We start from the raw sequence: 14,617 nt of genomic DNA, 5'->3' as shown, positions 1-14,617 counted from the left end.
GCTGCCTCAGACTAAAGTAGTGGCTCAGTTCAGGAATCAGTTGCCACATTGCCCCCAGCCCTGGCTGCATCTCTGTGCCAGAAAGGGTTGGCAGGGGGAAGAGCTCTGGGAATTGCCCCAACTCCACCTCCCCAGCCAGCTGGCAGTGGATACTCTGGAGAGATTCTGGGTGTTAAAGCCTTTCTGATCAGGACACAAGGAATCAAACAGTAAAATAAGAATAATAAAAAAAACCCCAAACCCTGCCAACACACAATGATTGTCTGATCTATATTTATTTCATAACATCCAGAATTAATAGGATACAGGAGTTAAAGCAACCATGGCAACTGAATGCAGAAAGGGCTGTCCTTGTAAATAAATGAATTCATAAATAACTCACAAGTGCTGATATAAAAAGTCATGGGAATCTAATGCAATGCTAATGCAATTCAAGCCTTCCCTTTTTTTCCAGGCAGAATTAGAATATTGGGAGCGCCTGGCTTTGCTCCGTGCTACAAGTGTCATTCTTAAGATAATAGAACTTGCTAATTGTACCAGGAGCCAGGCTGTGATTGATGAGGGCTTTGGGTTTTTGTCTCCTTCATGTTCTTCCTTGCAAAATGTTGCACCAGTAAGTTACAGGCTGGAAGTGAATTCCAGAAAGTTAGGGAGCAAGGAGCAGGATTCACCCGGCTCTGCTCCCTGGGCAGGGAACTGCAGGGACACTCCAGCAAAATATGATTGTTTGGTGACCTGGAGTGTAGCATTTTTGGGAGCAATGTTCTCAGCTCTTATTCCTGTGCTTCCTGAATGATGAATATCAGTTTTATTGATAGAGGGGCAACTTTGCCACAGAGATCCACATTTCCCCAGTTCAGAGGAAATTATAAGGACAGGGAAGTGCTGTGATTTACACCAAAAACTTTATTTCCCTGCAACGATTTCCCCCAGTTTGAAAAGACACAGCTATTAAACGTTGAAATACTTGAAGATAGTTTTCTAAATCCTTTGTTCCTTTTTTCTTGATCATTTTTATTGATACGAATTTTGCTGCTGTTTTGATGCTGGAAAGTAATTTTCTCCTTTGCACTACACAGTCTAAGCATAATCCATGTCAAAAAGATTCTGAGCTGGTTTTGAGCACCAGAAGTTTCTTTCAAATTGTCGGCAAAGTATTTTTGTAAATTGAAGTCAAACTATTGTCAGACCCCTTGGGCTGCCAGTGCCAATTCCCTTGGGAACAGAGGGACACAGTTCCTCTTAGCAAAAGGGACACAGGGTGCAGTTTGTCCTCCAAAAGTAGAGGTGGAGATGGCTCAGGGTCACGGGTGATGCAGAGGGTTCCCTCTGAGGGTCCTTCCCGCAGGTACTGCATTCCTATCCCGCATCTTGGATACATCAGGAGGGACAGGACAGGCACCCACCACCTTGGACCGAGGCGAGGGGTTCACAGCGCTGAATTCAAAGCTTCCAACGCTGTGGAGCTGCTTTTCCCCGTCCCGCTGCTCCCTCCCGGCTGCGGCGCAGCAGCCGCAGCATCCCTGGGGCAGGAGCACCGCCACGTGGGATGCGGCCGCAGGCACAGCCCCGCGCTCGCCCACGCCGTGGGGACCCTCGGGGGCTGCCCACGCCGTGGGGACCCTCGGGGGCTGCCCACGCCGTGGGGACCCTCGGGGGCTGCCGGGGATCAGAGCTGACCCTCGCAATGTGCTGTCCCAGATGGGAAGGGTTTGGAGTGGGGAGGGAGGCTCACCTGCTCCACCCGGCTGGTTTCAAAAAATAATAGTAATAATTAAAAAAGAACTCGACACTAATTTACCTTAAAATGTTCTTGACGTATTTTGAGCACCCCACCAAAAAGCACCCGGTATTTTGGATTCCTGGCCCAGTGGACCCCTTAGTGCTGACAGTCACAGCTAATTCCAGCACACGGACACTCGGCACTGACTGATGCTCTGGAATAATGCCTAGGAAATATGGGAAAACTCGGCTTTCTATTGATCCCACTGAGCTGCTGTCCCTAAATTTGACACTCAGCCACTGCCTGGGGTAGATGGTCCCAGTGATTCACACTGGAGGGACAGGGGAGCTTGGGCACAAACACTTTTGCCAAGTGAAGGTTTGTTTCTGCTCCCTCTTGCCACTCTCCATCTTTCCTGAGCACCTGCCCTTTCCTTGGATGCAGGTGCTGGATAACTGAGGCTTAAGCACTGGAGAAGGAATGGAAGGAGAGGTGGCTGAGGTAAAAGTTCAAATCTGCCGGGGTATCTCAGTGCTGTTTGTGGTTTTTCCTCATCATCTGTTATTCTCCAGGCAATTCCTGGAGAAGGAAGGAGTGGGATCTGTCTGTGTTCCCTCACTGAAGAGCTCAATCTGAGTATTCCCATTTTTCCCAGTGTGGGGCTCCCAGGGTGGTTATTTGCCTTTGGCTGCTGGGGGTGCTGCTCTTTATCTGCAGAGCCTTGGAGTGCTCCTGTTGCACGAGGGACTGTGGAACTCTCTGCCCCAAAGCCTGTCTGCTCCAAGTGCTGGTGTGGGGCTGAGCACCCTCCTGGGGGTTCAAATACCTCAGAAAATAGGGATGGGGGCACTAGAAATGCCAGAGACAAGACTTGGCCCAGCTCTGCTGCTGACCCAGGGGCAGGTTGCTGTGGCTAAAGTGCCCTCCAGAGCAGGTAGATCTCATCCACACAGGAGGATCCTCATGGATCCACACAATGAGCTTAAGAGGACCCGTCTGATACAATCTGAGATAGAGTGTTAATGAATGGAAAACCAGGGAACTAAGATTCCCGGGGGAAAGATGTCACTTTGCCCCGAAATAGCACCCTTTGAGAAGCACTTGGCAGAGCCAGAGGAGCTGGGAGGCTTCATGATCCTGCCCACCAAGGCAGGGATGGATTGGGTCTGTTTTACTGCCTCGTGCTTACATTAGACCCAGCCTACAAAGGAACAGATGGCAGAGATGACACTTCTCCTCGAGAGTTTTCTGCATAATAGGCAGTTTCTGACATCAGCCAGATCAGGACTCGCCAACATGATGCAGCAACAAGCCTTGGCAGGAGTTCTGTCCCTGGCAAAGCACCCGAATCTATTTTCATTTGTTTTAGAGACAGTTACTCACTCACCATATGTGTGCAGCTGGCTCCTGCTCCAGCCCCTGGAGGTTCAGCAGGAATCTTTCCATGACTCCAGCACCTTTAAAATAACTGCCTTCCCATTCTCCAGAGGTGAGGGAATGGCTGGGTTAAGTGAGGCTCTGTCTTTTGGGGTAAAGTGTCCCTGCTATAGGACAACACACATTTTTTTATGAACATCGAGCTTTTGTGGGTTCACTGGGATCCAAACCACACTGGCACTGGACTTTCTCTTTCTGTCCTGATCCCTGGAGCAGGGAGGGAGCAGTTTTCAGGGCAGAGCCCTCCAGCCCCTCGAGCACCCCCCAGGCTTGCCTGGTTTTCAGTGCAGTGAGGGCTGGCAGCAGATTATTATGCCCCAAAGCATGTCGATGTGTCACGTAGCTGGAATACATCAAACATTACTGTCTCACCAAGCCTCACACCAATCATTTATTTCTTTAGAAACTGCAGACTGCTCTGCTTTTATATTTCGCCAGTCACCTGTAAAATATATATCCATAAAAATATTACAGGAGGCAGGATTCCTGCAGGGACATGGAAACAACTCCGAGCTCTGCAGCCCGACCATCTGCGCTGGCACCTCGTGTGTGCCTGGCACTGCCTCTCCCCAGCTTTGCAGGGTTTGGTGTTCTCTGCATCAGAAGTGCTGCAGAACCAGGAATTAGTTTCACTTTCTGCTACATATATTTTTATTTGATTAGTCTAATAGGCTGCATTATTATTTCCCACGTGCAAATCTCCCCGAGCTGATTAGAGCCGACGTTTCAGCTGCAAGATGGGGTCTGGAAAGGAGTAATGAGGAAAAATTATTTCATAAGCTTTTGCACTTTAGATCAATTACATTTAAAATTTAAGGGCCAAACTCCATCCTAAATCTCCTTTAAGGAAAAGGAAAGGATGAATTCCTTAATTTGTTATATTTCTGGCTCAGCAGAACCCAGAGGAGTTTGCACGAGGTGCTGTTGGTTTCGAGTGGTGTTTTTTGATACGACAGGAGGGCAGCAGTGAATGCTTGAAAAATACCATGTCAACACATTTATTATCTTTAAACCCCTAAGAATTGCGTCTGTTTATATGGCTACAGAATTGCTGTGGAATTACTTGTTTCTGAGTCACCCAAGGAAACTTGTTGGCTGTTTTTCTGGATGCACTTTTCAGCCCATTGGTTTTTATTTACTGATTTCTACTGGGGACCAAATAATGCTGGGTGCCAGACATTTAGAAAGCACAATCCCCATTTGAAATAAAAAGCGACCAAAATGGTCAGTTAGCCTATGGAAAGTATATTTTGCAGTGAGAGAGAGAGAAAAAGAGAGAGGAGGAGAGTGTTGCAATGAGTTCATTCCCGCAGCAGCTACATGGACATTGTTATTTTTTGTAAAACAGGTGTAGAAAGGTTAAAGACCAAATAAGGGTCTTATTTTCTGAGGTCTGGGTATTTTATAGGGTTGAATATACCTTGCAGCCTCCTTCCCACGAACTTGTAAATGAGAAGCTCTCCATAAAACCCTGCTTACGCCTGCAGAAATGCCATGTTTAGCTCTCCACAAGTAATAGTATTGAAAGCTTTTCTAGGCAGGGGTCGGGCCCATTTTATTGTGAGTGCAGATCCATTCAAAGAGCAAAAGGACTGAGCTAAAGGACATCTCAATATTACAGGGTTGTTACTCCAGCTCCAGCCTAAATGACCTGACTGAGGTGAAAGCCGGGCAGCCTGAGGCCACAGTTCCCAGGAAAAGATCAAATTCACAAAATGATCCAAACTGTGCAGGGAACGTGTCCACAGGTTTGGCTCCTCTGCTCATCTCAGGCTGAAATGAGATGGACTCTGTGGGCTCACGCTGAACTCATCCATCCAGACAAGGTCTGTCCTTGACAGGTGTTTGCTGGAAAAAATTCCCCTCCAAACAGGGATAAAAAGATGTTTCCATTATAAAATGATCGTGACGACTCAGCTGCTACTTTTTTTGCCCTCAGCCTCGGAGGCATCTCTCGCATCCCTGTCTCAGCACAGCCACCTCAGAGGCCCTTCACGTGCAGCACCACAGCCATTCATCATTACCCAGCCTCCAAATTATTCTAGTGTTGATTAAATTAGTAAATGCAATCACAATCTGAAGCAAGTTAATTGAGAGAATTTATTTGGCCCTGACAGTTTTATGCATGTTTGATTAAGTATTATAAGGTTTGTTTTTGATTTTGCATAATTTAACTTTAAATCCTGCACTGGCGTGGGGGGGGGATCAGCTATTAATGATGGAAATAAACTCTTTTAAGACTCACATATTTATGATTTATTTCTAAATGCAATATCTCCCAGATTTTTTTTTGTTCTGTTGCCAAAGTGACAAATATGTTTCAAGCAATATTTTGAGCCGCTGGGCTCTCGCTATAAATCTTGTGAAATGTGCACAATTCATTAAAAGTTTTGAAAGAAGTACAAGTTAGCATTTATATGGCAACAAGTGACATATAAATGTGTGTGTTTGTCTTCGGAGGGCGCCATAAAACATCCCAGCCCTCGCCGGCCGCTCTGACGGGGACTAATGGCCCGTTCTCGGGGCTGGTGATAAGTTCCACCACAAATCTTCAAAGCTGTCAACACAAAAACTGTTCAATCAACAGGAATATGAGTTGTGTCTTTAGGAAAATTAGCACGGGGAAGAAATACAGCCCCGAGAGCTGTGGGCGGGTCCCCTGCGGGTCCCCTCCTCCGGGAGCTGATCTCTCTGAATGTCAAAGCTCCAATTCATGCCCAGCCCGAGGACAGGTTGTTGTTTCTGGACACTCACACGTGTTTCAGCAGCACAGGGGTCAAAATACGACAGGCAGAAAATTAAATAGGGCTGTCCTGATTTTTTGTCATACAATCATGGAATGGTTTGGGTTGGAAGGGATTTAAAGCTCTTCTCATTCCACCGCCACCTTCCACTAGCCCAGGGTGTTCCAAGCCCTCTCCAACCTGGCCTGGAGTCAGCCTGGAGTCAGTCTCAGCACACACGTGTTTGGGTTGTAGGGTGCCCAGTGGAGCTCCCTGGGTTTTCCTGGAGGACAGGAAAGCCCTTTCCCACCCAAGGGGTTCCTGCAGGACACCAGAACCCCCCTTTGTCACACTTGCATTCAGCAGCATCTCCAAGGCAAAGCTGGAAAGCCAAAGAACCTTCACAAATGTTGTTGCGTGGGCTGAAATTCCCATCTCTGGGCTGTGGCTCCGATCCCGGGGAATGGCATAGGGAAATAAATGGAATGTGACTCTCCTGCTTAACTCAGTCACCAAACAGAGGGTCCCAGTTCCAGGCTACTGGAAAAACTCTCCAGCTCCACTCCTTCCCTTCTCCCTCACACCAGAAGCTTGGGGGAGGGACACAGAGAAGCCAATTTCCCAGGAGAACACCCCAATGATTGCCTTGCCCAGAATTCCCCCTGGATGTACATCCTGCACCTCAGGCTGTTCCTTGTGTTTCAGGACCAAACTGCTCTGCAGGGCAGAGGAACAGGGAGGCACCAGGACCCCGGGATGTGTTTGGCCTCGTGCCCTGACTCCTGTGCAGGGCAGCAGCTCTGAGCTGTGGCAGATGGCCTGAGTTATTATTATTTAATGTTTTTCCACCGTGGCACTGCCCAGACTGCAAGTGGGGCAGGGAGCCAATGACAGAGTTGTGTATTCTTTCCGTTATGGAAAGTAATTCCTAATTGAATCTGAGGGAGAACAGCAGGGAAGATGTGGTTTGTTGGGGTTTTTGGTCGTTTTTTGTTTGGTTTTCTTTTTTCCCTTCTCTATATATTGTTTTGAATTTTTGTCCACCTGTTTGTTTTTCAGGAACTTTTGGAGATCTTTATGACCTCCCAGGACATCTGGGTCTCCTGCATTTGTGATTTGACCCATCACCACCTTGTCTGGCAGACCATGGCTCTGAGTGCCAGGTCCAGCCTTTCCTTAAACTGCTCCAGGGATGGGGACTCCCCAACCTCCCTAGGCAGCCCTTCCAATGTCTAATCACCCTTTCCAGGAAGAAATTCCTCCTGATGTCCAACCTGAGACCCTCCCCTGGCACAGCTTGAGGCCGTTTCCTCTCATCCTGTCCCTTGTTCCCTGGGAGCAGAGCCTGATCCCCCTGGTTCCTCCCTCCTGTCAGGGAGTTGCAGAGCCAGCAGGATGGGAGAGTTGGGACTAGGACTCGAGAATCTTCGGGGTGACCTAATTGTGGCCTTCCAGTGCCTGAAGAAGCTACAAGAAAGATGGAGAGGGACTATTTACACGGGCTTTTAGTGACAGGACAAGGGGGAATGGTGTCACATCGAAAGAGGGGAGATCTAGATTAGGTATTGGGAAGAAATTGTTCCTTGTGAGGGTGGGAAAGCCCTGGCACAGGTTGCCCAGAGAAGCTGTGGCTGCCCCACCCCTGGAAGTGCCCAAAGCCAGGCTGGAGCAACCTGGGCTAGTGGGAGGTGTCCCTGCCCATGGCAGGGGATGGGACTGAATGGTCTTAACGCTTCTTTCCAACCCAAACCAAATCATTCCGTGATTTCTCGGGACAACCCTCCGCTGCCCCTCGGTTGCGGCTGGCCTGGGCCCAGCCGTCCCTCTCCCCTCCGTTGCCATGGCAACGCGTCCCCTCCGCTTCCGGCCTCGCGGGGGTGGGGTCGCGGCTCGATGACGCCATCGCTACGCGCCGCCGCCGCTGCTCCCCGCGCGCCGCCGCCGGAACCGGAGGCCTCGGGGCCGCCCTCGCACATGCGCAGAGCGCGCGGCCCGCGGCCCGGGCCTCGCTCCGCCCGGGCCCGGCGCGGCCATGGGCACCGCGGTGAGTGCGGGGGCACGGCGGGGACACTGCGGAACGGGGGGGCACGGCGGGGCACGGCGGGGCACGGCGGGGAGCGAGGGGACGGCCCCGGGGCCACTCAGAGCGGGCGGCGGGCCCGGGGCCGGCGGCGGGCGGGCACAGCCCGCGGGGCCCTGTCCGGGCCCTCCTCGGGGTGGGTCGCGGTGTCCGCGCTGCTCCCGGCGGGTCCCGGTCGCGCCGTTCCCTCCCGAGCGGCCGCGGTTCCCTCGGGATCGCTGGGAGGCAGGAGGAGCTGGGTCCGCTCCCCCCGGCGCTCCCTGTTTGGGTGTCATTGCCCCTCACCCCGGGGGGCTCCTCCGGGATCCCCTCGGCTCCTATGCGGGTCCCTCCTCCCGAAATGTCTCGGCTGGTCCCGCCTGGAATGTCCGGAGGATGCAGAAGAATTCGCGCTGTGTTCCTGCGCCTTTCCCACCTCACGCTCCCTTTCCGGAGGACAGGGAGTGAGAACTCCCCCAGGCGAGCAGTTATCCAGGCTTTTAACGCCCCGACGAGGCCGCTCCAAGTGTGGGGTGGAGGACAAGGAGGTGCCTTGAGCTGGAATTCCTGGGGCTGCGGGATGGTGGCCACAAGAGGCCGAGTTGGTTTTCCAGCCTCACAGTGATGTGTTTTAAGACAGAAAGGCCCCCAAAATTATGGGATGGGTGTCCAGCTCTGTTTGTGGGCATCGTGTGCCAACACACAGATTGGGGAATCATGGAATGTTTTGGGTTGAAAGGGACCTTAAAGACCATCCAGTCCCACTCCCTAGCTGGGCAGGGGCACCTTCCACTAGCCCAGGTTGCTCCAAGCCCTGTCCAGCCTGGCCTTGGACACTTCCAGGGATCCAGGGGCAGCCACAGCTTCTCTGGGCAACCTGTGCCAGGGCCTCCCCACCTTCTGTGACAGGAGAAGATGTCCAGCACAGTTCTTTTTGAGTTTCTCTGTCCTGGCAGTGAATTCCAACCCACTGATTCTTTCCAGCATGAATCAGTCAGCTGGAATCCTTATTTCATTGAGTGTGGGATTCTTTCTAGAGCCTTTATGGGATTAAAAATTCACATTTGAGGAGGGGCCTTGTAATTCTGAGCTTTATAATGAGCAAATTAAGCTTAACTCTGTCATTTTGTCTTTCAGATCAGCTCCTGTGCAGAGTGTTGTGAGTCTATGAAGCACCTTTGCAGTGTCTGTTGCTCTTCCTAGAAGGTGTCACAGGAAAACTTCACTGTTTTATTACAAGAATTCCGTGGTGTCCTGGCACAGCAGTGGAGTCCAGACCTGCTGAGTGGATGGCAGCACTCTTACAATGTAATAACTCATGACATTTATTCTATTTTCACAATATCCCTCTGCTTGTGGCTGTTCCAGTGTTGATATTTGAGTTTATCCCACAGACCTCCCAAAGGCTGGGCACAGGAAATGGGAATGAAATGCTGCCTGTGGCTGTGGCTGTGTCAGAGTTGGCTGGGAAAACTTTGTGTCCTGGTGAAAGAAGTTGCAAAGGAGAGGCTGCATTGTTAAAAACTGAGTGCTTTGGTCCCAGAGTGCATGATTTTTGACCTGTCTTGCTAATTTAGCCCTGAAATTATCCCTGAAAGCAAACACTGAGCAGCATCACGTGGGCTGGGTGTTGGGTCACGTGCTCCAGGCCCAGAGCTGGGATTTTTGGAGCTGTGTTGGTTCAGTGTCTGAGCAATTTCCTTGTCTTGCAAAATCCAAATTTCTGAGCTGCCTGGTGTTTCCTTCCTGCAGGCAGGAAATATGGCAAGAGACACCTGAAATTATGAGGGTGTCTTTGGTAGTGGAGAAGAGCCCTAAATTTAGGTTTCCTAAATTCCTTAAATCCTGAATTAACCCCTATTCCTTTTTATTAGCCCCTGATCCACGTAGAGCCAAGAGATTGCCTCAAATTTCTTTAACAGCAAAAAGGAATTAGGACCTGGGGCTGAGCAGGACAGATCAGAACTGCAATTTCCATTTCCGTGGAATGGGAGGCAGGAAGCAGCACAGAGTCTTCCCCAGTGATGGACATTGTGTCAGAGAAGGTTTTTGATATGAAAGCACAATTTCCTGCAGCTCTGTCATTGACTCTGTGATTAATTCTGGTAGTAATGAAGCTAAAAAACTCTGGAAGTAACTTTTAAATTAGTTTTACTTTTAAAAGCAGTTAGAGTTTTGGTTCAACAAAGGAAAGATCTGGGTGTGTGAGGAGCTGGGGAAGTGCCTGTTGTTTTGCAGCATTATCTGATGAGTGCATTGTCATTTCATAATTCCCGGAATTTGGCACATGGGGAGCCTGGGGTGAAGCAGAGAGCAGCTGAGAGGCTCCTGCTCATCACTCACACAGCAACAATGGGTGTGTGGAAGGATGTTAAGATTATAAATCCTAAACACTCCAGAGGATCAAGACATCTCACTTATCTCTGCAGGTCCCAAGGGGAGGAATAAACTGGGGGATGCCTTTGAAAGGCTGCCTGGCCTTGCAGTGACAGGGAGAGCACAGGGCTGGCCTGAGCAGGGGGAGGGACATCCTGTGGGGTGTGAAAAACATGATTGCCTCATTGTTCTTCCAGGGCCCACCATTATTTTCAGTTTGTTTATTTGGTGAAGCTTTGCCAAGTTTGGAAAGGAGCAGAAATCTGGAATTCTCTTGCAAAAGTACTTGGAGAACTCCTTTTTTCTTTTGTTTTTGGGTTTTTTTTGGCTTTTAAAGGAAATATGATCCAAATGCAAATACATACTTTAATGTTACTACTCTTACATTAATCTCCCTGCTCACAGGACTGGACTGTTGCAGGGTGGCTGTTTGATTAAGAAGGATCTGTGAATTAGGCAGGAGAATTTCAGACCAAAGCTTTGTCCTGGATAAAGTTTATAACAGGCTGGAATCTGACTGGGAAGCAGAGTTGGAATACACTGAGTTGGAAGGGACCCACAAAGATCATCAAGTCCAACCCTTAGCCCTGTACAGGACACCCCAAGGGTCCCACCTTGTGCCTCAGAGGGTGGTCTGATGTTTTCCTGTGTGTGTTTCTGGGAAACAATAAGTAAAGAAGCAAAACCAAAGTTGTTTTAAACTATAAGTAAAGAAGGAAAGCATTTGTTTTAAACTATAAGTGAAGAAGCAAAACAAAGTTGTTTTAAACTATAAGTAAAGAAGCAAAGCATTTGTTTTAAACTATAAGTGAAGAAGCAAAACAAAGTTGTTTTAAGGCAAGAAGTTGAGGTTTGTAAAGCAGTTTTAAGAGTAGAGTCTCTGCCGTGTGGCCTCTCCAGCTGGGGCTGTTAACTGTATTTTCCTTCTCTGCCTTTGAAACAAAGAAATTCTCAGCAAGTCAAGCAAAAATACAAGGTTCTTGTCACATTAGAAGCACAGATAACTTTGGCCTGAAATAATTCTGCATTAATTCCTTATTACCTGCTTAGTGTTAGTGTATTGAAATCTTCAACATTAAAACCTTAAAGGAAAAACGTATCCACGCTAATAGTGAATGTGCCTGATTTAATACAGAATGTGCCTGATTTAATACAGAATGTGCATCATTTGATACAGAATGTGCATCATTTGATACAGAATGTGCATCATTTGATACAGAATGTGCCTCATGTATCAGCTTTTTCAGTGTCCAATATCTAACCCCCCTCCCCGCAGGTCTGTCCCTCCCTGGAAATCCAGCCAGGAGCTCTCCCTGCCGGGCCGTCGGACGTGTCCCACGCTGAGGGATCCCGTGTGATATGTGGGGCCTGGCTGCCGGGGGAGGTGCCCGATGCCTGTGATCCCCATCCCCCGGCGGGTCCGCTCCTTCCACGGCCCCCACACGACCTGCCTGCACTCGGCCTGCGGCCCCGTGCGCACCACCCACCTGGTGCGCACCAAGTACAACAACTTCGACATCTATCTCAAATCGCGCTGGATGTACGGCTTCATCCGCTTCCTGCTGTACTTCAGCTGCAGCCTCTTCACCTCCATCCTCTGGGTGGCACTCTCGGTCCTCTTCTGCCTCCAGTACCTCGGCATCCGCATCTTCCTGCGCTTCCAGTACAAACTCTCCATCATCCTCCTCCTGCTGGGCCGGAGGCGCGTCGACTTCAGCCTCCTGAATGAACTGCTCATCTACGGCATCCACGTCACCATGCTGCTCGTGGGGGGGCTGGGCTGGTGTTTCATGGTTTTTGTGGATATGTAAATAAAAACCAAGCGCATGTGGGCTCAGCAGGTGGCTTTTCTTGCGCCCCGAGACGCGTCGATAACCCTCTTTTTAATAGTAATTAATTTAATTTGTCGGCGCTCATTTTTATCGGTAAATTAACGTGCTGCTCTCTAGAGTTTGTATCTTTGTGAGGTGCCTTATGGGTTATCCAAGTGCAACACTTGAACAGGTTTTAGTCTCACTTGAACAGGTTTTAGTCTCTAGAATTTGTATCTTTGTGAGGTGTTTTAGTCTCTAGGATTTGTATCTTTGTGAGGTGCCTTTTGGGTTATCAAAGTGCAACAGTTGAATAGGTGTTTTGGTCTCTAGGATTTTTATATTTCTGAGGGTGAAGGTGCCATTTGGATCATCCAAGTCAACACTTGAACAGGTTTTAGTCTCTAGAATTTTTATCTTTTTGAGGTGCCTTTTGGATTATCCAAGTACAACACTTGAACAGGTTTTTGTCTCACTTGAACAGGTTTTAGTCTCTAGAATTTGTATCTTTTTGAGGTGTTTTAGTCTCTAGAATTTGTATCTCTGTGAGGTGCCTTTTGGGTTATCCAAGTGCAACAATTGAATAGGTGTTTTAGTCCCTAGGATTTTTATATTTCTGAGGGTGAAGGTGCCATTTGGATCATCCAAATGCAACACTTGAATAGGTTTTAGTCTCACTTGAACAAGTTTTTAATTTCTAGAATTTGTATCTCTTTGAGGTGTTTTAGTCTCTAGAACTTTTTATGTTTTTGAGGTGCTTTTTGGGTTACCAAAGTGCAACAGTTCAATTGGTGTTTTGGTCTCTAGGATCTTTATATTTCTGAGGGTCAAGGTGCCATTTGGATCATCCAAGTGCAACACTTGAACAGGTTTTAGTCTCTAGAATTTGTATCTTTGTGAGGTGTTTTAGTCTCTAGAATTTGTATCTTTGTGAGGTGCCTTTTGGGTTATCAAAGTGCAACAGTTCAATAGGTGTTTTAGTCTCCAGGAGTTTTATATTTTTGAGGGTCAGGGTGCCATTTGGATCATCCAAGTGCAACACTTGAACAGGTTTTAGTCTCTAGAATTTTTATCTTTTTGAGGTGCCTTTTGGATTATCCAAGTGCAACATTTGAACAGGTTTTAGTCTCTAGAATTTGTATCTTTGTGAGGTGCCTTTTGGGTTATCAAAGTGCAACAGTTCAATAGGTGTTTTGGTCTCTAGGATTTTTATATTTCTGAGGGTGAAGGTGCCATTTGGATCATCCAAGTCAACACTTGAACAGGTTTTAGTCTCACTTGAACAGGTTTTAGTCTCTAGAATTTGCATCTTTTTAAGATGCCTTTTGGATTATCAAAGTGGAACACTTGAATAGTTGTTATACTCTTTCCACAGTGCAATGCAAAGAATATAAGTTTCTTTAATATGTTTCTTTTAGTCTTTTTTTTTTAATTATTTTTCTAATAGTCTCTAGAATTTGTGTCTTTGTGAGGTGCCATTTGGATTATCCAAGTGCAACGCTTGAGTAGTTGTTTTACTCTTTGCAGAGTGCAGTGCAAAGAATATATTTCTTTAATATAAGTTTATTTTAGGTTTGGGTTTTTTTAACATAAGTTTCTTTCAGTCCATAGGAGCCTGTTTTGCTGCTGTTCCTGTGTTCCTGTGGACAGGAAAAAGGCAGTGATTTATCTGGAGCACAGAAGCCAGATAACTTTGCAGCCCTTAATCCATCTTCACCCTTTTCCTAAAAATGTTTCTAAAAATTCCTTAAGTTCCTTAAGGTCTCAGTCATGTAATATTTATCTCTCTTGACTTGTCCTGTACATAGTTTGCATTTTGCATATTCTCTACTAAGAATATGGGGCCAAATTCCATATATTTATGTATTCCTATAGAGTTTTTTTTTTCTTCTGTTTTATACTGTTGTGTCCACTTTGAGGTGATTATATAGCTTTGAGTGGCTTTGTCCTTTTCAGGCAGTTAGTGCTGAGTAATTGAGTCTTTCCCTAACAGCACAAATCCATGGAAGGGATGGGAGCAGAGCTTGGTATCATGTGCTCCTGAAATTCCCAGTCACGGCAAATCTGTTCTCATTTTGCAGTGATTAACACCCCATTGCAATGATCCTCAGTGTTTAGATCTTGGCATTTGGTTCTACTTTCCCCTGAATTGATTAGTTCCAGTTTTCTCACAGAGATTCTCCTGTCTCAGGGAGTACAGTGAGGTGAGACTGTCTTACCTAGAGGGATGGAGAGCTGAGTGTGGTCTGAAATGGCAATAATTGTGCCCTGGAATGACACAGATCAGTGAGAGGGGGAGTCACTGCAGAGCTTTACCCACAGCTCAAGAAGGGAGTTGAATATTAAGCTCAGCTTTACTGGTCTTTGTCTGAGACGTCCCCATGCAGTCAGTCAAGTGTCTCCATTTATGGAGCCCAGAAAACTGGCCTAAAGTTTATTTTTATTCTGCTTTTGTTTGTTTGTTTTTCCTGATGACGGAATATTGCTC

At 47.7% G+C, this 14,617-nt stretch overlaps 1 protein-coding gene across 1 annotated transcript; it reads left to right on the top strand.

Annotated features, from left to right (window-relative positions):
• The first annotated feature begins 7,802 nt into the window (after positions 1-7,802).
• Positions 7,803-12,155, top strand: TMEM250 (transmembrane protein 250). The gene is made up of 3 exons (XM_064676682.1): positions 7,803-7,927; positions 9,080-9,250; positions 11,595-12,155. Exon 3 carries the CDS (start codon positions 11,710-11,712, stop codon positions 12,127-12,129), a length of 420 nt encoding a protein of 139 aa, XP_064532752.1. The 5' UTR covers positions 7,803-7,927; positions 9,080-9,250; positions 11,595-11,709; the 3' UTR covers positions 12,130-12,155.
• Positions 12,156-14,617: the final 2,462 nt, after the last annotated feature.

This window comes from Pseudopipra pipra, chromosome 20 (genome assembly GCF_036250125.1).
Source record: "Pseudopipra pipra isolate bDixPip1 chromosome 20, bDixPip1.hap1, whole genome shotgun sequence".
In the NCBI taxonomy this organism is placed as follows: domain Eukaryota; kingdom Metazoa; phylum Chordata; class Aves; order Passeriformes; family Pipridae; genus Pseudopipra; species Pseudopipra pipra.
The sequence above is the reverse complement of the archived record's forward strand: the minus strand, read 5'-3'. Positions and strand labels throughout refer to the sequence as shown.

Excerpts from the sequence above, each read along its gene's own strand:
- TMEM250 (XM_064676682.1), top strand. The coding sequence starts at position 11,710 with ATGCCTGTGATCCCCATCCCCCGGCGGGTCCGCTCCTTCCACGGCCCC.